The sequence below is a fragment of the Momordica charantia genome, assembly GCF_013281855.1.
Source record: "Momordica charantia cultivar OHB3-1 chromosome 4 unlocalized genomic scaffold, Mcharantia_2.0 BLBB01000004.1, whole genome shotgun sequence".
NCBI classification, from domain to species: domain Eukaryota; kingdom Viridiplantae; phylum Streptophyta; class Magnoliopsida; order Cucurbitales; family Cucurbitaceae; genus Momordica; species Momordica charantia.
In genome coordinates this window covers 26,295,558-26,318,446 of record NW_028275162.1, presented here as the reverse complement: position 1 = coordinate 26,318,446, position 22,889 = coordinate 26,295,558, and the positions used below count along the sequence as shown (strand labels likewise).

General features: G+C 31.5%; 1 protein-coding gene across 1 annotated transcript; it reads right to left on the bottom strand.

The window, feature by feature from the left end:
- Nucleotides 1-9,698: 9,698 nt before the first annotated feature.
- On the bottom strand, nucleotides 9,699-10,391 carry LOC148212075 (uncharacterized). The gene has a single exon (XM_088123139.1). It carries the CDS (start codon nucleotides 10,291-10,293, stop codon nucleotides 10,042-10,044), a length of 252 nt encoding a protein of 83 aa, XP_087979265.1. The 5' UTR covers nucleotides 10,294-10,391; the 3' UTR covers nucleotides 9,699-10,041.
- Nucleotides 10,392-22,889: the final 12,498 nt, after the last annotated feature.

Genomic DNA, 22,889 nt, shown 5'->3' with positions numbered 1-22,889 from the left:
CTTTCTTTACAAGAATTTTCCTTTTCCTTCTTTTTTTCATTTTTCATTTTTCTAAACTAGTTTGCTTATTGAACATTCGACTTGTTTTGGATCTCTTGATTTCAACCCTGAATGAAAAAATAGTTACCTAAGTTAACTATCTCATATATTTAATAGTGTAAAATTAGAGTTCGAATCGGTAGGGTAACCTTTTCATTTTTTATTTTATTCCCTTATTTTTAATAAAGGAAAATAAAATTACTTGACATCCAACATTCATAGATGCAAGAAGGATAAAATAAGATTTTTATTTATGTTCGAACGAGTTTTTAAAATTTTTGTACAATTTTGAAAATGTTTTTAAAAATGAGAAACGAAAAACGTAAATAGTTGTCAAATATTTAGATTTCTTAATAATATCAAGAAACGAGAACATTCCCAACGTATTATTTTATTATTATTTTTAAATATCAATTTGAAAACTACAGGCTTAAGCAATTAAATGTAGTTTCAAATACTTACCTAGACATTTATTAATGCAAGAAAAACACGTATAAAAAACTTACCTAGACATTTATAGATGAGATACTTGAACTACAACTTATGCTGACTTTCAGCAGGTAATAACTTAAATAAATAACATTTTAAGGTAAAATTCAAGATGTTTGAAATTTAGGGTTTAAAACTTTAAACATGAAAATTTAGAAATAGAATAAGATTAAAAAAAAAAAAAGAAGGGCAAATGGGTCCCATTTCAGTGAAGACCAATACCCAACCACAACGGCCAAATTTTGTTTGGGAATTTAAATTTAAAGTTGCCTCAACGGCTCAACTGAACCTAATAAAAAAATCCAAGTGGGTACTGTTTGAACAAACTTTTTTATTTGGTTTAGTTTTGCTACAAAGAAAATCTAAAGTGTTTGTACAAAGTGAAATTTCGATCAGGTGTGCAAAGGCATGTCTTTTCAAGTGTAAAAAGCGGGAAAGGCGAAAACTTTTAATCTTCGTCCTCACCCGAGTAGAGCAAAGAAAGAAGAACGATTTTTCGTTCGTCTTAGTTTAGAAATAGAACAACGTTGATATACTTAACAGCTTGGTATATTACTATTGTTTAAGTCAAATATGCTATTTTGGTAAAAACCTCAAAAAGAGTCCTTTCGAGCATATAAAAAATACTTATTTAAGGTTCAATCATCTCCACATTTATTAAATGTAAAAAGTCTCGAAAAATTATATAATTAAATCTTTTAGAATAAATCAATTAGAAGAAGTTGATAAGTATATTAAAAAACATTAGAGCTAAAAACAAGACTCCCCTTTTTTCCTTTTGAAATTAAAAGCAAGCAAGACTATGAACTATTTGAGGTGAGAGGTTAAAATTTCAAAGTGGGAGTCGCATCAACTTTAATAACTTTTACCCAATATATTTTGTTATGAAATTATAAGAAAATTTTATTTTAATATCCAAAGATGAAAATAAAAAGAAATAATTTGTTCCTTTCTCATCCCAATCCAATCGTACCAATTTTAAGCACCATTACAAGAGTCAAACCGAGCATAGTTGATAGATAAAGTAATTTATTACCTTCTAATAAGAAAACAATAAATTGGTTATTGCTCTTTTACTTTCAAAATTTTGTATACATTAAGATCGAAGTGTTATCAATTGATAGATAGAATTTCAAGAGTAGGTAGGTCTGGAGGGAAGTTGCGAGCGTTATGTTTATGCATAACTTCCATACCAAATTTAACGCGGTTAACCGAGATATAAGGTTGAATTGTCGGACCCAAATGAAATTGAGAGAGAGAGAGAGAGAGAGAGGAAGAAAGAGCATTGGTGGTTGGAGGTAGAGGGAAGGGATGTATTGGGTTGAACAACCAGTGGTTAAGAGTTAGGACAGGACACTACATATTTTCAAGTGGGACTGTGTATTTGTTTGGTAATGGTAATGGTAATGCTATTGGTATTGGTAGCTCCACACAATTATTTCAATTCAAGTTCCAAGTTTTTACTCAACCAATTGATCACTTTCCCATTTTTAACCAAAAACATTTTCAAACTTTCTTTTCAAATCATTCCCTCATCAACTCCCATGTTGTACCAACCTTCAAATCATCAAATCGAATGAGTAATAATTAAATCCCATCCATAATTTTAAGAAATGTTCTTCCTTTTTTACCCTCCTCACTCATTTTTAATCTAAGTTTGTAGATAGCTTATGAGCATTCTTGTGGTTGGACAAAAGTGTAAGACTATTTCTTGAACTATTTGTTTTTATTACTTGACGTTTGGGTCAATTTTTATTTGGTTCATGAAAATAATTTTAATCACATTTTATTGCCACTTAAAGCTTAAAGTTCAACCGAGTAAAATTGAAACTTTCAAATTAAAATTGGATAAAAACTAGAAATTCTCTTGAATTTTAAGTTTAAACTGTTGTTCATGTTTATTTTGCTCCTAAACTTTCAAGCATTTTTTTCTTTTTAAATCTCATACCTAAATACAAGGAGTATAATAAATTTTTAAGAATTAAAATTCATTTGAAAATAAAATTTAAAATTCCTCTTATTTTTATTTTATTTTATTTATTTATTTTTGTTATAAAGATACTTGGGTTGAAATCGTGTTTAAATTATCTTCATCTTTATTTATACTTTCAAAACTTTTTGTTTTGATTTTCAAACTTTAAATATTTTTTATTCTTTACCACTAAACTTCAATATTTTATCTTTTTTAATAAAACATATAGGGTGAGAATTCAAACTCACGAACTTTTAGTCATATATTAGTATCTTGACCAGTTGAAGTATATTGAAGGTGACACTCAATATTTTTTCTTACCTATAAATTTATATCTCAAACTAGATGTATGAGATTAATATTAATTAAATTTTGAAACAAGTGACATATTATCATATTAAATACATTATGAAAATTTAAATACAATAACCAAAACGAGTACTTAAAAGTTCTTAAAATTAATAGAAAAAAAAGGTTCTTAAATTTTTACTTAAATCACATATATAACTGTAATAGAAAAAAGAATGATTTAGTAATTTACGTTAATATTTGAAAATATTATTACTTAAATTACAAACTTGGGCTGCAGGGCGGTTCTACCAAACCATGGTGGCCCATTGCCTTATAATGGTGGACTTTCATTAGATAACAAACCCAACACTATAGCCCGTTTAGCAAACCAACGCCTCTTCCCTTTTCCACTTTAATAAATCAAAGGATATTAAATTATAAATTTAGTCTCGACCTATAAATTTATAGACCAATAATACACAAAATTAAAATATTAGAGATTTAGACTATGTTTGGGTTACTTTAAAGTTCATTATTGACGAAATTACTTTAAGGACCTGTTTGTTTTTTTAGAAATATAGACGTCTAGTGCATGAAATTTCAGATGTCTAACATCTTTAAATAGCCATGTTTATTTTGTAGGAAAATTTATGAAAATGTCTGAAAATATTTGGATAGCTATGTTTGTTTATCTCTCTCGTAGCGGGGATGGGAAGATTTTTTCCCACTACTTAAACAGGAACAGGGATGAGGAATACGTTCTCTATCCCTACCCCATATCCTACCATGTTCCACGTGGGATCCTGTCATCTCTCGTATATGTGCATGTGTCTAACGTCGAAACGAGCTAAGGATGAGTTGGGATCAAGTCGGGACGCGTAAGGATGGAGAAATAATGAAAAACAGGTGAAGCGGGGCACTGCAAGCCAGGGTGCTGTCCTGATGGGGGTGCACGGGCGTTTTGTCCGTCCATAGCGCCATGGCGCTGTATCGACTTTATAAACACTGCAGTTTCGAATTTTAGGGTTACTCAGCCAATTTTGAGCAGCTTTGCCGTAGTTTTGAAATAGAGGCTTTTGTTATTGGTAGAGGCATTGGAGCATATCAAGATCGACATATCTAGGGTAATTAAATCTTGATTCTATTGTGAGTTTTTCATTCGTGTACCTAAGTAATTGTGTTAGATTGTGAGAAGCTATAAACTTTTGTTGGGACCTCTGATGGATAATTTTGGGGAGAGTTTATTGTAATTCAATCTTTAATAATATTAATGAATTATCCACTGAGTGGAAGCTCTTAGTTGGTAAATCAATATAATTTGTTGTATCGTCCTCTTGTGTTTTACGATTTATTCTTTACTTATATCTTGGTGTGTATCTAGATATTTACGTGGAACGAGAAACTATTCAGGTCATTAATTTTCTGTGAGGACAGAAAGCACCCCTCGTCATGATGTGAACACTCGTAATTTGAGGTTTTTTGAAGTTTAGAAAAAATAGAATTAGAATAGATTTATGAGCAATGAGGTGTGGAAACGGCGTGTAATGAAATGGAATAATGCAAATTTTATGATCACATTCTTGCTGGCGTGCCATTGATGTGACCTCTCACCAAACCCCCCATGCCTCATACTCACATGCCCCCACCCCGCCGTTTCCTCACTTTTTTTACTTAATTAACTCCTTAATCACCATCCTATTTCTATTTTTTTTCCACCGAAATTCTTCCTCTCAATTTTCTCCTTTATTAAAGACTTATTTGATAATGTTTTTGTTTCTTCACTTTTAATGAAGAAAAATATAATAACATCACCCAAAACTTATGAATTTAAGAATGATCAAATATATTTATATTTATGTTTATAATAAATAAGGAAGTTTTAAAAATTTTTATAGACTTTTGAGAATATTTTCAAATTATGAGAGTCTGGAAACATAATTAATTATAAAATTTTTAGATTTTTTAATAAAGTTTTAAAATGGAGAAAAAGAAACAAAAAGGTTACCACAAGCCTTATAAAAATTGCTGCTATGCTCTTTCCTTCCCTTCTCGTTGTTCGTTGTTTTGTTATATTTTCCCAAAATAAAATTGATTGTTTTAGATTTAATAATTTTTATCAAAACTAAAAGAGATTGGATTGGATGGGATGTCACTCTTTCCCAAGGGATGATGGAGAGATAAGAATTGGACGTGGGACCCACACGTTGATCAAATATTTGGATTTTAGTACCAAACAGGGTATGGAGTGGGGGCCCACTTTCAAGTGCTCCACGATCTCGTACGTGCTTCCTTTTTACCTTTTTATTATTTTTTCTACTCACTCATTTTTTACCCATTTTCTTTTTTTCTTTTAACTCACTCCCCAAATAATTCTTCCACTTTTCCACTTCATCATTCTGGCTACTTATTAATTATTTTCATCCCAATTCTCCAACCTTTCCAACCCAAATAACTAATTAGGGAGGGATAATCATTTCTTTTTTTTTATTCTTAATATTAAATTTATGTATTTCTTTATTTTTTATTTACTTCTCAAATTTTCAAAACTAAAATTAGTAGTTTTAAATTTTTATTTTTATTTCTAAAATTTAACTAAAAACTCATCTGCATTTTAAGTAAAGGTAAAAAACAACGTCAAAGAAGTTGAAATAACAAAATTCCAAATCTTTAAGAATTCAGTTCTCATTTATAATTTTTTTTTTTACATTTGGCTAAAATCTCACTAAATGTTTTCAAACATCCAAATATAGGTATAATTAGCAAATAACTTACTTTAAACCATAAATGTTTTTTTTTTTTTTTTTGGTAAAAGAGTGACGGATACTATTAAAAAAAAGGTCAAACTTTTATAAACGTAGAGGAGTTTTTTTCAGAACTTGTCAATAGTTTTATATTTCTAATCATTTCGGTCAAATGAGAGCACCTATTTTGATAAGAAATAAAGTGGTGAACCTATTCTAATTTTAAAATTGTATAATACTTTATTTTCTTTCAAAAGAAGAAACTATTATGATTCAAACATTAACTTCTTCAAACTAATTATGAACCGAACTTTATTCTTCCAATAAAGAAAACTTTGGGATTTTGGTTGCGTTTAGGGATGCAATGTGCTATATAGGTGGCCCTGGACTACAACAACACATACTAAGTGCACTTTTTCTACTTGAATTGCATACAATATTTAGTTTTCTTGATGCTATCGAGCAATTAAATGATCTCTAATGTGACCCTTGACATTTTTTGAGTATTTAGAGTAAATGATTTGGTTAGACTAGAAGGTACTTGATTTCACTCTAAACTCGATGTTTGTTAACTAAGTAGGACTTTCTCAAACTCTTTTCTATCAAATTCATTTTCTCGTTTCCTTGTACAGCTCTTACCAGACTATTTTCATTATATGTTATTTGCATATAATGAAATAATGCATACAAATAGACATACTAAATGCATTCATTAGAAACTCCTTTTTTAGAGAGTTAACGCATACAAATAAATCTACTAAATTCGATGTTTGTTAACTAAATAGGACTTTCTCATATTCTTTTCCATCAAACTCCTTTTCTCGTTTCCTTGTCTACAACTCTTACCAAGCTAGTTTCATTATATGTTATTTGCCTATAATGCAATAATGCATACAAATAGACATATTAACACATTAGAAACTCTTTTTTAGAGAGGTAATGCATACAAATAAACATATTAAATTCATTTTTCGATGTTGAGATAATTAGTGCAAGTAGACCAAGCACTAGACACCTACTCTCACTTTAGAGGCAAGCTCACATGCTCAAGGTCTTAAATGGAAGTTAACCGTCACCTTAGATTCATCAAGATAAACTTCTCTCTAACTTACCTTGGTCAAGTTGCACCCCATGTGCTAGATGACTTCTAGTCTCACCTATTTGGGCTACGACGACCCACATAAGCTCGGTGACTTACCAATCTTGTCTTGATTAGAACGTGATTCATTTTGACTAGGTGGCTTTTTGTCTCACTGGATAATGTGCTCTTTAATTTTATATGATTAGATAGTTATAACTCATACGACTTTCCAATCTCGTGTAAGTCGACTGTACTTGTCTCACTTAAGTCGAACTATCAAATACTTAAATTCACTCTGACTTTATGCAAGAATCTTCGTTAATACTAGTAATTAGGTGGCGTACCATTATTTACCTTTTGAATTGTACCTAATTCTAACTCACTTGTGCAAGTTTGAGCACAAGATGTTTTTTTAGCTATTCTATTCTCTTAAAAAATGAATCTTAGAAAATGAAGATTTTTTTCCTACCAAAGGACTTCAATGGTCTAAAAGACGATTAAAGGTAATATCCAATCATGAAAGAAAAAGCGGATCATATTTGTGTGCATTATTTTATGATGCGTTAATTTAATTAATTTTCATGATTAAGTAAAAGACAAAATCTTGTTAGAAAATAATAATGAAATAAATAAATGAATGAAAGATTCTTCTCTTTTCGGTTGCTTTTGGACTTCCTCTTCTCACTTGCACGCCAAGTCAAAATCCGGTAATCATTTGCCAAATCTTATTTGCGATAACAGATAAAGATATTTATTTAGTGTATGTTTTATTTGAATGCTTTTTAGTTTTATGTTTTCCTAATTACCACTGCCACCACTTCTAATTCCACTATTCTTTAAATTAATCTAAAGTTTCTCCACTAATTTTGCTCATTTGAAACATAAATAAACAACGCTACCAAAGTCCATCTCTTAGATTAAACAAAACATCCAACCACTATTTCTCGCTATGGAACAACATTATTTTTTCTATTAAAGATTAAATAGTTTACCTTCTGTTGTTCACTTGTCAAACAGATTAATGTATTATAAATATTTTTTAAAGGTTTAAAGTTCAAATTCTTACCGTTAGATGCTGATTTTCGAAAGAGATGTGACTTGCTATGGTGGAATAGTCTCGTTGGACTATGCTGAATAGTGAGGTCGACCTTTTGTATGAGATAACTCAACATTGGTGTGGTATTCTACCAAATTCACTCCAAAATTTAAGTTACAACTCAAGCCAAGATAGCAAAAAGTTTGGTGCAATAATTTGCATATATTTTAGAAGGGTTTGTCTCCTCTTTATATTTTGGAGAGTGGTTTGGAGAGACGAGCATTAGAGATCCGAGCCATATCTGTCACGACGATGAATCAATGCTGGCTTTAAAGATACTATAACATGTAGAATCATACTTCCATCAAATGTCAGCAGATATCTTGTCAGACGAGCTTTACTTAAGGAATGGGGCTGATGACATGTGGCGCCTTATTCTGGCATTGAATGGGGACCCAAGCCTAATTCTATGTAGCGTGGCGGGAGTGCTCCACATGTCATGGCAGATTGTACCCATAGCACCCACCCCTCCTTAATTTTTTGTTTAAATCTTATTTTTATTTCTATATGTCTCTTTGGTATTTTGATCTTAAAATTTTCAAAATATCTATTTAAATCATTTTGGTCTTCTAACTTTTAAAACGTCTATTTTATCCTCTCAGTTCTAAAAACTAATAATTTTAATCAACTTTTAAAATGTATATTTGAATTCTACGTTACAATCAATTAAAAAAAATTTATGCGGCTTCAATACATATCCAAATTATCACATTAATATACCAACTCAAAACTATTATATCCAAATAAGAGAGACAAAATTATAAAAATACTTATATTTTTAAAATTCAACACTAAACCAAAATAGGATAAAAAAAAAAAGTTTAGCACAAAATTTAAGGACTAAAATCAAATATACACAAATATTTTATAACATAAAATTTATGCACTAAATTTGATCCAAGCATTGAATTGAGGAGAAGAGCGAAATTTGATAAACGAAAGAAATGTGCGGCTGACCGCGAGGTCCAAGTGGTCCCCACAAAGGGTCAAAAAGGTCAGCTCAACGTGGGAGGGTAAAATAGTAACTTCGGCACCACCCTCCTGCAAATCGTGCCCCTCCAAATTACTTTTACCAGCTACCTGTCTACTATGGAAGTGAAGTGACTGCCGCTCCCCAGTTTTTGGTTAAATTCTAAATTTTCAATTTTTTCAGCAGAAGAAACTACCATTATTTGTCTCCCAAAAAACTACCATAAATAGTTCAATTTAATGCTATGTAGTATGTAAGACAAAATTAATATCAGTTTTCACTTTTTTCTTTGATACTATGGCATCTAATAATTATTAAATTATGTTTTCGATGGTTATTGAATTCTTTCTAACAAATTACCAAATGCATGACACATAAGATATCACATCCTCGTATTTAAATTTGCATTACAATGAGTAACATAGTTATTGAACTAAGAAATAGATTATAGAAGTAAAAATAGAAAAGTATCTAAAATCATTTCAATAATTTGCTCACTCAAACTTCTGGTTAGAATTTGTTTTGATCTCTTTAAGAGAATTTTCATCGACTAGTTTGAACGGAACACGGAACGGAGGGATGGGAGAAAGAAAATATTAAAGAAGTGGGTGGGGAGTGGTTTGGGCTTGGGGCTTGGTAGCTGATCTCTGTTGTCCCCCACACCCCACGTTGATCCATGTTGTTGAAAGAGAGTGATATAATTTAATATGATTTGATCGTGTTTGTGGAAGTAATTAAACAATTGGAACAAAGTTGATTAATCAATTGGAATTGGTTGGGTGTCAGACAAGCATAGCACACTAGATCCATAAAATACTCAGCTGCAATGGTTGAAACTCGAAACTTGAAACCGAAAGGAATCCAAATCGCCCCTCTTTGTTTGTCGAAACTCGAAACCAGGGAGAGCATCTGAGAGAGACCCATCATCCTTTTCAATCATCAAAAACACCATGTACTAGAGTAGACCCACAACCACAAAAGCAACAACAGAGTTCAAAAAAATCAAAATGGATCCAGCGGAAAGTAATTTGGTGCTTTTGTTTTCTTAGAGAAATCCATCCCAAAGATTTAGAATACAATACAGTGAAACCCTTTAATAATCTGATTCTGCCAAAAAACAGTGTATATCTCTCTCGGCTCGAATGGCAGTTTCAGAACCAGACTCAGGGGGAAACAACAACATGATTAGCATGGGAAAGGCGAACGCAGAAAATAACAAAGCATTCAGAAATTAATCAGATCTGCCGTTTGGTTCCCCAAGATTGAATCCGATCCCCTCCGAGTCATAGCAGCCGATGGCGAGGGCGAGGGCGAGCCCCATCCATGTGATGATGAAAACAGGGTGTGCGCGTGGATTGTGGTTCAAGAATCGGTGTAATCGTGCCAGCAGATGAGCATGGTGACGCAGCGGCGCATGATGTAGAATCTGGCCCTCTGCTCCTTGACCAATCGGGCGCACTTTCTGGTGAAGGAGCACCTCCTGTGGGAGTTGGAGTTGGAGTTGGAGTTGGCGGAGCGGTCTTTCTTGGACATCTTCCATTTGTCATGGAAGTAGAAGGGGCCGGTGCCGGTGCCGGGGCCGGGGGGATCAGCAGCAGCAACCAGGGAAGCCATGGATTGAGGGTTGAAGACGAAGATTGAAGAGAGATTTGGGGTTGAAGGGGGTGGGGTTAGTATTTATAAAGTAATGGAAATGAAATGAAATAGGCATAGTAGGGAGTAGCAGTGGGTATCACCTGGCGCTGGTGCTGGGCCTTGGCTTTGGAGAGGCCCACACCCACCCGCTTTTAAAATTCCCAAAATGGGAGTTTTAATTTAATAATAAATATTGTTATGTTATCACGAGGAAGCAGACGTCATGACGCTGGGGCTAGCCTACCAAACTAATGACACAAAGAAAGAGATGAATTTAATGCATCAATATCTCACTCATCACTCACCTAGGCTGCGCTGCAGAATCACATCTTTTTTTTTTTTAATAAAATATATTTTGATTTTCAATTTTTAAAAAAATTTGAGAGAAAAATCTATGTAGAGCCTATCTGAAAATAAAATGGAGACAATAGGAGTTAGACATGTCCTACAACATCCCCTCTCATTCTTCAATTTGAGAAATCAAGATCCGAGTTGAGGAATCCTTGTTTAGAGATGAAGATGAATTTCATATAGCCCAAAAAGTTATTGGTTTTAGTAATTAATTTTATCTATTTCTAGAGTTTACAAAAGCACGCTAATTTCATTTATTATTCTTCCACCAAAACAGCAACCAAACATTTCTTTAGAAATTTTTCCATTACTACACTACTATGGATGATTTTACATGATACTGTCCTAAATGAAATTAAAAGAATAGTGTGGTTCCAATAAAATAAAATAATATATTGCTTCTCTTTTAATTTTAAATGTCGAAGTCGACTCAATTTATATAAATATCAATGAAAGGTCGATATCGGTAATAGTTAGAGAAATTAAAAAAAATCATAAAGATTATTTAAATTAGGAAATAAATATTTTCTATTTATAAATAAGTTAAAATTGATTAATATAAGTATTATGTTATATTAGTGATACTTTTTTTTATATATATTTTATCGATTTCTTTATAATATGATAGAAATATCGATATCGAATCCATGCACATGAAAATGTCGACGTATCAATGAATATTTAATACATCTTCACAATCAAATCAGGCTCTTTGAGAAATATTGGTTGAATTTTAGCCCAACATCCTAATAATCATTTCTAGAAGTCTTTTACAATTTATTGCATGAAATTACAAATTTAATCTTTATAATTTGAGAATAGTTTTAATTTTAGTCGTTCTAGTTTAAATCTTAGTTGCAATTGGATTTTTTAATTTATAAAGATAAATTTGGTCCTTATGATTTAATCAAATAATGCTCAACTATCATTTACATTATAAAATGATTTAATTAAAATTTTTAAAAATGTATAACTAAATAAGTTTAAATTTAATGGATCAATTTTGTAATTTAACAACCTTTTAATTTTTTGGTTTTATTGATAGCATGAGTCTAGATATGTTACTATAACAATAATTTAATGATAGGTCAATTTTTTATTAACTTAATTTAATATTTTTATTTAACAATTTAACTTAAAAAAAAAGTTTTTTTTTTTTTTAACAAAATCCAACAGCACTTTTTACTAATTTACTTAATTGAGAAAGTTTGACATATTAAAAGTAAACTTGAAAATTTAAAGAGATAAATACAAAATTAAAAAATTATGTTTGAGGTTAAATGATAGCCCGCCATGTGGACCAATAAGAATGGATAGTCGTACCTCGTTCATTATCTCGACATACTTACCAACATTAAACTTAATAATTGGGCACTTGATTGATTGACTAGTTGATAAAACACATTGATCATATAGGTCGTGCTACCTCATATTACTCCTCCAAACATAAAAGTCTAGTTACACGATAAAATCAGTTACAACGGTGCAATCGTGTAACAACCTCTGCAATGACTATAACAAAACGGTGTGTCCCCAACATTTATAAATACACATTCACTCTCATACTAGATGTATGTGATTTTGTCTGAAATCCAATCTACTAAGCACAGACTTTAAACTAATTTGAGTATCGGAAAATTTATTCCTTACATGTAAATCTTTTTACATAGTTCACTCCGTATAGTTGGACTAGAAAAAGCTCACCACAAATATGGGATGGTCCACAATCTAGCATCAATAAATTAAGTAGAAAATTGAGAATATTTTGCATATATAACCTTTTCAATATTAATTAGAATGAGCCATTTTTCGTAATTACTTTTAAAGAGGTAAAATTTGAAAAGGAAAGTGAAAAGTGAAAATAGTAGTAAAGTCGAAATATTACCACATTACTATATTTATGTTTTTACCCAAGCCTAGTGGGTTCAATAATTGAAGGGTTTATTTGTCTGCTTCTTCAAATGTGACGTTCTGACATTGCGTCAAATTGGTTCCTTTGAGCATCTAGAATTTTCTCACTCCCGCAAAAATTTACATCATAAACATCATTTTTAATTGTTATCTACACTTCAAGAAAGAAAAATAACCGACGATTTATATTTATTTCACTGTTGACCAATAGAAATTTTACTTCTCAACTATTTCTTTTTTCACCCATCTTTCTTCTTGTCCTTTGGAGTAATAAATACAATCAAGGGGATCCGGACTTTTTTGTTCTCTTCGTCTCTCAATGGAATTATCATTTCCATAGAGAAAATTTCAATTTTATGTTTATTATTTCGTGAATTATTTAACAAATTCATCTGTCTATTAGATATAAAGTTGAAAGTTTCTAATTCTATTAGAAACAAAATTCAATAGTTGCACAACTCAAGTCGTAGCAACGTCCTGTCGAAGGTTCAACAAGTAGCAAAAGTAAAATATGTAAAATATTAATCACTTTGATTCGAAAGGTTTCTTTCTAGTCGAAAGGTGCTTGTGTATAGGATGTGCTACTAGAAATCAGACTTGAAGCTCCTGCCTTTCCAATGAACCGACGGTCGATGGCTGTTGGTCAAGACTACTACCACAAAGTTACAACGAAGAAGATCAATATTTCACATGGATCATGAACGTGAATCTCTAAGTTAAATAAGTTTATAAATTTTGAAAATGTCTAAGAGATAGAAATTAAAAGTTTTGGATTTTATGAGTTAAAATTTGATGGACTTAAATTCCTACCTTGAAATTTGGATTTAAAATAATAAGGTGTAAACTTGATAATATAGTAAAATAAAACAAAACAAAACACAAATTATCCGGAAACAGTAAAGAATCCTAGAAAACTCAGAGAGTTGAAAGAAAGAAAAAGGTGGATTGATTTGATGGAGACAAGTGAAAGAAGCATAGGTGTATAGAATGTGGCCTTCTCATTTATGGGCTTTAAATGGAAATATGAATGACATATCTTTTCAAATTTTGTTTTAATGTTCTCTTTTTATTTGTCCTCACTTGTGCAGCTGTCCAAGGATTGAGGCTCATGTGCCCCTAATCTTAATTTCAGTAATAATTAATCTTAGCCCTAAATTAAAATCTTCTATTTATCTTATTTATTTACAAGGTGCATATAATTAAGAGAGAGAGAAAAGAGTGAAGAAGGGCATGTGTTTGTCTTTTTGTAAATGTTGTCATCTTCCCAAAGGAAGAAAAATGTCTTTTCACACACATACTAGTATATATCTGTTTTGTAAAGACCCTCTAATCTCTAGAGCGGAGGGAGGGTCACTCTTCTGAATAATTGTCTTTGGACTTTGAAAAGACATGTCCATCCAAAAGGGTGTATTATTCGATACTCATTTTTAAGAAATGTTATAGTTTAGAGCTTTTTATGAAAGTATAGATAAAAATGCTCTCTTATTATTTTCTATTGAATGTCTAATAAGTATACAAATAAATAAATATAACATAAAATTTTAAAAATTAAATATTACAACAATGTTACAAATCCTTAGTGTCTTATTAGGAAATAATTCTGGCTTTGAATGTGTCATTTCTTGGGAAATTAATGGGAATAGTTTATGATTTGGGGCAGGGTTCAAAAAGGAAAAAGGAAAAAGAGGGATTTTTATTTTTTGGAGTGGGAAAATGCCCAAAACCCAAAGTGAGACTTGTGAGGTGAAGGCCTCGAGATGGGTCTGTTTCCTGCAGTGCAGGAACCCACCGACCAACACAAGTTAGTGTTTCAAACACCATTATTATTGCAAAAAACAATCTGTTTTATTTATTTTTTTTTAATTTTTTTGTTCTCTTTACAAAATTAATTAATGTTGGTCTCTTTCACCCAAACTAGATAAGGTATGCTGCTTTCTATTTTCTATTTAACCCCTAGCTTTTTTCCCATCACTTATATTCTTCAAATCCAATGAGCTTAGAAAAAAAAAAAAAAAAACCTTTATCTTCACCTACCGGCTACTTTTTTCATTGAAATTAATCATTAACACTACAGTCAACATCCCACATAGATGAGGGAGAGATTTTTGTAGCTTGTTGAGCAGAGATGTATTGAGATTAGTGGAGTCAAAACAACATCGAATCGGACTAGGGAAGAGTCGGGATCGAGCCGCGACGCGTCGAGATCGAAGCAGGGATGAAAAAAGAGAAGCAGAGCACTGCAAGCCATTCGGGTCGCGGCATTAGGGGACAGCGCCGCAGCACTATCCAGATGGGGGGCGTGCATGGATTTTTCCGTCCGTAACGCCATGACGCTGTTTCGACATTTATAAATATGCAATCTCGGGTTTTAGGGTTTGACCAGTCGAACAAGGGGTTATTTGCAGCTATTTTTTAGCGGGTTTTGTCAGCAAATCCGTGGCAGCGGCTCGGACATTGACAGAAACTTTGGGGTTTATCAAGATCGATATTATCGAATAATTGTATCTTGATTCTGTGAGTTTTTCATTTCTGTTCCTAAGTATTAATTGTGTAAAATACTTAGAAGCTAAAGGGTTTTTGTTGAGACCTCTAGGGGATATTTTGGGGAGTGTTATTGTATCCAATCTTTAACAATATTAGTGTTGGTGAATTACCCACATCTGAGTGGAAGACTCGACGTAGCCATTAGTGGTGAGGCAATATAATTTGCTGTGTCGTATTCTTGTTCTTTACTGTGTTCTTCATATTTGCATATTCTTGATTGTATTGGATTTCATATTTGCATATTCTTGATTGTGTTGGATATTTTCTGTGGAGGAGGAAATTATTCAAGTCAATCAATTTCCCAACAAGATGAAGCAATAACTCTTCTCTCCATTGATCTTTGATTAAGAAAATTATACAAAAACATTACAATTTTAAAAGTTTCTCTCTAATTGTTCATTCCTCCGTTATATATATACAGAATTCGGAAAAAATAATATCTTTTTCATAAGCTACCAGAGTGGGAGTTACATAAGGAGCAACCAAACCCATGAATACATATAGCATGCCAATACGGCATATGAATGAACCCATCATCACATAAACATAAAAATATTGTTCATACTTCATATAGAAGAATATGGTACATATGAATGTGATATGATGAACAAGGAACAATGGGTGTGGTTGTTACTTGTTAGTGTCAAAACACATAAACAAACAAACAAACTCTCAAATTTTGCACTCTTTTTCTTCATACTTTTTTACAGTGGCTTTCAATTTCCAAGTTAGAAAAAATTAATCATTCAGTGTGATGTGATTGTACGAAATCATGGTGATCTCTTTCTCGTTGATGTGGGCTTCATGATGGGTCGACCATTTAGGATGAACAGGGAGTGGCTCATCCTCAAGGGTCAGCCAATAAATAGCATTCCAATTTCAGCTTTTGCTGTGTACTCGAACATGAAACCCCATTATTACAACCTCTCATCATTTTTGAAATACATGTGCTACCATCCATCCCCATTAAAATTTATTAAATTTGAACTTAATTCACCTCGTTAAAACTTTATACTTCGAGGCCAAAATTATATGCTACTGACCAGTTCTTCTAAGAAGGTTACCATCGGGCTTCAACACTCGGACATCGAGATACGGATGGAACCCCTCAAGCATCATAACCTCTGGGCAGGGATCAACTTACACATCAACTCGAACCAACGGTCCGTGGCAGGTCACTAGACCGAACAGTCCAATATCCTAATAGGACAGGTAACTGCCTCCTTGACTACTATAAATACACCCCCACACCGTCAAACCAGTACGAGAATCTATCTGAAGCTAATTGGAGCGTCAGTGGCTTACCTGTTCCTGCAAACAACTCAAAGAATCTCCCGACAGCTCAGGACTTAGGTAGATTTTGGTATCAACAATATTGTTTTGTCAAACGTTGACGTTTAAATTCACATTCCTACATGGTTGAACTAAAAGAATGTCAAGTTTAAATTGTATCTAACAGGAGAACAAAAGAAGGGTTAGAACACAATGCAATAAAAGTTGAGATTTTAAGCCTGATGCAATGTCAAACTCTTTCTTCTAAAATTAATTTGAATAAAAAAAGGTGAAATTATAATTATAATCTGCGTACTTTTGACATTGTTAATAATTTTATTATATATGCACTTTCATTTGTTTTATGTTTGTACCTACCTTTTTTTGAAATATTCATCATCAATAATAATAATTATATCAATGTCAAAATGTACTAATTTGTTTATAAGAATATAAAGACAAATGAAACAAATTAAAGTATAAAGATAGAAGGGCGGCAAAAGCAAAACCAGTGTAATTCACCTCAAACAACTATTTATGAATTGACATAAAAATAAATAAATTAATACCCTATTTGTGCAATTATATCTATGTTGAAACTTTGTTTGTTAGAGAAATCAATTATGCAAGGAAGTTGTTCACTTTTTAAAGGGTAAATTTGACTTTATAGTTTCTTCTATTAAATTATATGCTCATTGAAAACTTTGTTTTATGGAAGGAATTATTTATTTAGGAAGTCATTTTGGTATTATGATTTTGACTTTTTGAGTTATATACTCATTGAGTGAAAACTTTGTTTAGCAAATGAATTAGTTATGTAAAGAAATTACTTAGGGGTAACTTTTTAGGGTAAAATATCTTGAAAGTTTTTGGCAATTAAATGAAATCATCATCATTGAAAGTTTTGTTTATCGAAGGGATTCATTATTAAATAATTTAACATTGGTGTTAGTCTTTTAGGGTATTGATTGCCATTTTGTGGCTTATATTTTAATTTAGTTGTATGAATTAATTGTTTTTATGTTAACTATTTATTTATTTTATAATTTCTGATAGATATAAACATTTGTGCATAAGGAAGAGTGTGAAACATTGAAATCTTATTTTTGGCTATGTTCCCTTAAGTATATGAATAAAATGCCATATGGAGATTTTGTTGTCTGTTGCAATAATAAGGTTATTCTTAATTTATATAAACATCTAGAGAAATTATAATCTTTGATATACTGGTTTGTATTTCTACACAATACCCAAATTATTAGCAGCTTAATATTCCCCAATAATTATCCAAATTTATTGTAGTTTTTTTTAATTAAGTTTATTGTAGTTGGTTGTGCAATCACTTTAATTTATGATTTTCTGATACTACATAATCCAACTATATTGTATTTCTATATTCTGAAAATTATTGATTCTTTATTTTCTAAAATTTAAAATCATTATTCTAACAAGTAAATTGATTTTTTTTTTTTTTTTTTTGTTGTTGTAATGTTGTTAATCTGTGCTTGTCAATCGTTGTCTAATTCTGGTGCTATCAAATGTCAAATATAATATTTAATCAAAGTGATAACTACAATTCATAAAATATTCCAATTTATCTAGACATCTAGATATATTTTTTATTTCTTATATTAATAACAAATAATGAAGAGGATGAGCATATACTTTAGTTTAGATACCTAAAATCGTCTCCTTCAAATTTGTTACACAAATAATAATAATAATAAAGGGAATAGAAACCTACTGCCTTAAAGAAGGTTATTAATATTTTTAATTATTTTTTTAGAACAACAAATACGAGCTAACAGATATTTGAACTTTCAATCTCTAGCAAAATAGATGTTATTTACTTTGAGCTATACCCATGTCAATTAGCTCGACAATCAATTTTTACTATATTCAGACCAAAACGAATATAACTCAATCGTAATTGACATAGCATGTATCCAAACTTTTGTTGTAGAAGGAAAAAAAAAGTCATATCTTAATTTTAGATTTTCACAAACATCTATGGATCAGTCAGCTGGCCTGAAGAAGGCTTGTACTGTACATTTTGTTGGAGTTGCATATGGTTGACCTTGAACAGGCAGCCCAACATGAGGTTGGCAGTCCAATGTTGGAGCCCAGGTCCAATTCCTTTTTTGTTTGAGAAGAAGCCCAAGCCCAATTCTTAGTTGTTAACAAGCCCAACAAGTCTCCTATACCTCTACCTTTCCAAATTATGTCAAGCATTTTGCTAGACTTGGAATTAAAATCTTATAAATTAATGATGTTATGATATAATTGGATTTATAATTATCTGCTATCACATCTAAAACACGAATTTAAGCGTAACTGATTAAGATATAATACATAGAATCTCTATTCTCAAAATAAAAAACTGTATAATCCAAGGAGAATGACAAAGTATAAATTTTTACTTAAATAATAAAATTTAATTATAAATTTAGTCCATGAACTTGTAAATTTATATTTGATAAGTCTGGACTAAAGAAAAAGGTATAATAAGTCCCCAAACTTTTAATTTGATACCTAATAGATCTTATAACTTTAAAAGTGTCCAATAAATTTCAAAACTTTCAATTTTGTGTATTGTAGGTCTTTAATCTTTTAAAAAATGTCTAGTAGGTCTATACACTTTTAATTTTATTTCTAATGGGTAGTTGAACTTTTAATTTGTTTAATATGGTATTGGACTTTTTGTTTGTCTAATAAATCATTCATCAAGATTAAAAGTTTAAGGTTTTATTAAAGACAAAATTCAATTCTATGCATCATCTGACGAGAGGCTATAAAAAGAGAAAAAAAACCAATGCATTAATTTTAAATTTTTAAAAATATATTAGAGACGACTATTAGAGGAAAAAAGTTGAAAGCTTTTTTCTTTTTTTTTTTTTAAGGAAACAAAAAAAAAGTTGAAAATTGGGAGACATATTTAAAAGTTTAGAAACCAAACTTTGTAATTCAACTAATAATAATTTTTTTTTACAATAATATGTCGGAATAGGAATTTGAACCTATAACCTTGTGGTCAGGATTTTTTTTAGTAGAACAAATGTGGGGATGAAAACCTCCGACCTCGGAAAAGGGAGTAAGTACCTTAAGCATTGAACTGTGCTCATGGTGGCTTTTAGTCGGGATATATGCTTTAAACAGATCAATTGTTGGTTAATAACATACTCACATGCATATGTTTATGCATTTATATTTGAAGTCGTGAATATGGATATCACGCATACCTAGGTTTAAATAGAAAATAAAAACTAAAGAGTTATCCAGGCAAAGTAAACCAACATAATTTTACCAAACTAAAAACTTCAAAAAAAAAAAAAAAAAGGAAGGAAATGTTTATCAAATGAAAGAAAAAGCCTATATTTCATAACTAATAGTTTAGTACATGTACATTCATCTTCCTGAAGAAAGCAACATATTTAAAAAAAATTGGTAAAAATCAACCTTCATAGGCAGCAGCCAGTGAGATTGATAATTAAAACTAATCCAAGAAAATGGCCCTTTCGCAACCTAGTACAGACAGTACATCAAACACAAATCGGTGTGAGAGTCAGAATGCAGAGAAATAAACACAAAAAATATAATAAAAGAAGAACCCAGGCGCTGCCGCAGCCGCAGCCGCCCTTGGAGATAAGTACATTTCCTGAACAATTTGGTATTAATTCCAAGTAAGCACATATTAAAGAAAGAAGTTGGAAGTAGAAAGAAGAATAATGTAATAATGTAGGGCATAAGCCATTTATTGCGGCTGCAGCATCATCAAGATTCTCAATGATATCCATGGAATTGGAGGAGTTGTGAATCTTAATGATACTGCAACCGCAACCAGTGGCTGTGTTATTTTACTGTTTTAGGCATCAAAGGAAAGAGTAGAGATCAGTGAGGAATGGATGTGGAGGGCAATGTTATAAGTTAAGTATTTATAGAGATTTTGTGAGGAAGCCTGAGCCTGAGCCTGAGCCTGTGTTCTAACTTCTAACTAGAGAGAGAGAACAAAATGGAGCCTGTTTATATCTATAAGTAGAAGAGAAGAAGAGGGGGATATTTACGTATTACAGTATTATTTACTATTAGTATCTATTAGGGCATTAAAATTAAATGGGGTTGGAGGATTTGTTGCGTACTGTATGAGCATTATGATCAAGTGGGGGCTGCACCAAAAATTGACACTTTGACAGGCCCTCTGCCTCACAATTCTGACTTCTGATCCACACTATATTTTTTTATTGCCACTTTTGGGGGTTGTTTATAAGTTTTGGCTGTTTGTATTGTATTGTATTGTATTGTAGTAGGGATCAAAGAGTGGTCAGTGGTGGGTTTAAAGATTAATGGGTGGTTTTTATGAGGAGGATTCACATGTTTTGTAAAGATAATCTTGATCTTGACTTGATTAGAGAGAGAGGGGTGAAAATGAAGGAGTTTAAAGGGAGATATATTATTCAAATTAAAGAATGAAAATCAAATAGAGTTTTTTTTTTTAATTGTGTGTGTTTGTCGTCATAAATATGTATAAAAGCATTGTAATGTTAAGTTGTCTCGTGATGGTTTGAAGGAGTGGGAGCCACACACATGTCCCCTCGTACGTCCATCTGCCTTATTCTCTTACAATTTTCCATTCCCTAACTTCCTTTTTTTTTCCGATGGATTTAGTTTTAGTGTTTTGCCTGTGTGACATCCAAGTAGAGAAGAGGTATATGGATGAATCGATACCATGTACAAATGAGAGGAATTATAAAATATGGAAACATGGTTGAAATACTTAAAAAAAATTGATAGTTATTACTTATATTAACAAGGTTGGTCCTAGGGGAATGGCAGGTCAATCAATTGTCAAATCCGAATTTTGAATCTTAGTTCAAATCCTTGACCTCGGGTGTTAGAGCTGGTTTGCTACTTACTATCATTAAAAAGTGTACTCACCTAAGCATCTCAATTTTTTTAGTATAATAAATATGGAGGGTTGAAATTTGAACATGTGAAAGAAGTTATTAGTATATGCATATTCTGCTCGTGAGCTAGATTTATGTTGTGATATTCTGATCGAACATAGGTGTCTTACACGTTAAGCTATGTTTAGGTAAGCTGTTATTCATTTCTTTTTTTCATTCAACAAATGTGGGTGAAAAATGGTACCTCCAATCTTAAAAAATGTAACTTTGTTTGCTTTTTTTTTTAGTACCGAGATCAAACTCACAACCTCTTGATTTGAGATATATATATACCAATTACCACGGTGCTATGCTCGCTTTTAACGCTTATTTAGTTTTGATTTTATGAAATTTATTTGGTTGACATCATTACTAAAATATAAATGTGACTCATTAATTGGATTTGGGTGAACGGGTGTGATAATTTGCCACATCGTGGCATCACAAGAAAATAAGCTCTAGTTTAATAAAATAAGGATAACAAAAAAAAAATCAATTTGAAATGTATTGCCTCCACTTCTCATTGATTTTCTTTGCACACCTACCATAATTATTTTTTTAAGTCGACCTACTCTCCCTATTTCACATCATGATAATTAATTATCACTAATTATTTCATTCAATATATCATGTCAATAGTTAAATGATAATATTAATAACATGAACTTGTTCAAAATCAAGATGGAAAAGTTCAAAGATGTAATAAAAAATATTTTTTTTAGTTTGGATACTAAATAGATTCACTAATAAAGCTTAAGCCATGCATGTTGGAATTAACACAATATATGACTACATCTTTGGATAGTACTGGTAAGATGAATTAAAAAAAATGCATTTGATAGTTAGAAGAATAGCTTAGAATAATAGATATATTAGTATTCGTTGTACTTGAAAAGTGATTCAACAAGTCTGCCTCTCAATAATACCGTTATTTAAATTCTCTCCCAGTTTGGCATTACACATTTTCATTATTGTTTCTATATTTCACTATATAAATATCGATTCATTACTCGTTTCGACGTCAAAATCTTAGACATATATGAAAACGTGGTCATGTCGATGAAAATTTAATACCGTGATTTAGATAAACGAAGAGGTGAAAGAGTTACGAGAGAGTGGCAGTGGTCAGTGAATGATCGAAATGGTGAGTGTTTTGAAGAACAAGTTGGAATACGAAAAGGGAAGTGTAGTGTGGGGTGGCACTGCAAACTGCAAAGTCTCCTCGATGATATTTCATAGTGGAGTGGGGGCTCTACGTACCATTTTCACCTTCTTTTTCTTTCCTTCTCAATGAATGAAATCCAATGCCAAAAGCCTAATTCATCATCATATTTACGCCAATACGCCATTTGTTTTTCCATGTAAGAATCTTAACCTCTCTTTCAATCCCTACACCCACCTTGTATCATCTATGTGTGTCTTTGTAGCTCAGAAATCATTTAAATCATTTGTCAAAACACAAGACAGCCAGAAATTTCGCTTCCCATACCATTTATTTGCACATTTTTTGAATCCCTCTACTTGCCTTTTGCATTTACTATCCCCTACCTTTACTTC

Excerpts from the sequence above, each read along its gene's own strand:
- LOC148212075 (XM_088123139.1), bottom strand. The coding sequence starts at position 10,293 with ATGGCTTCCCTGGTTGCTGCTGCTGATCCCCCCGGCCCCGGCACCGGC.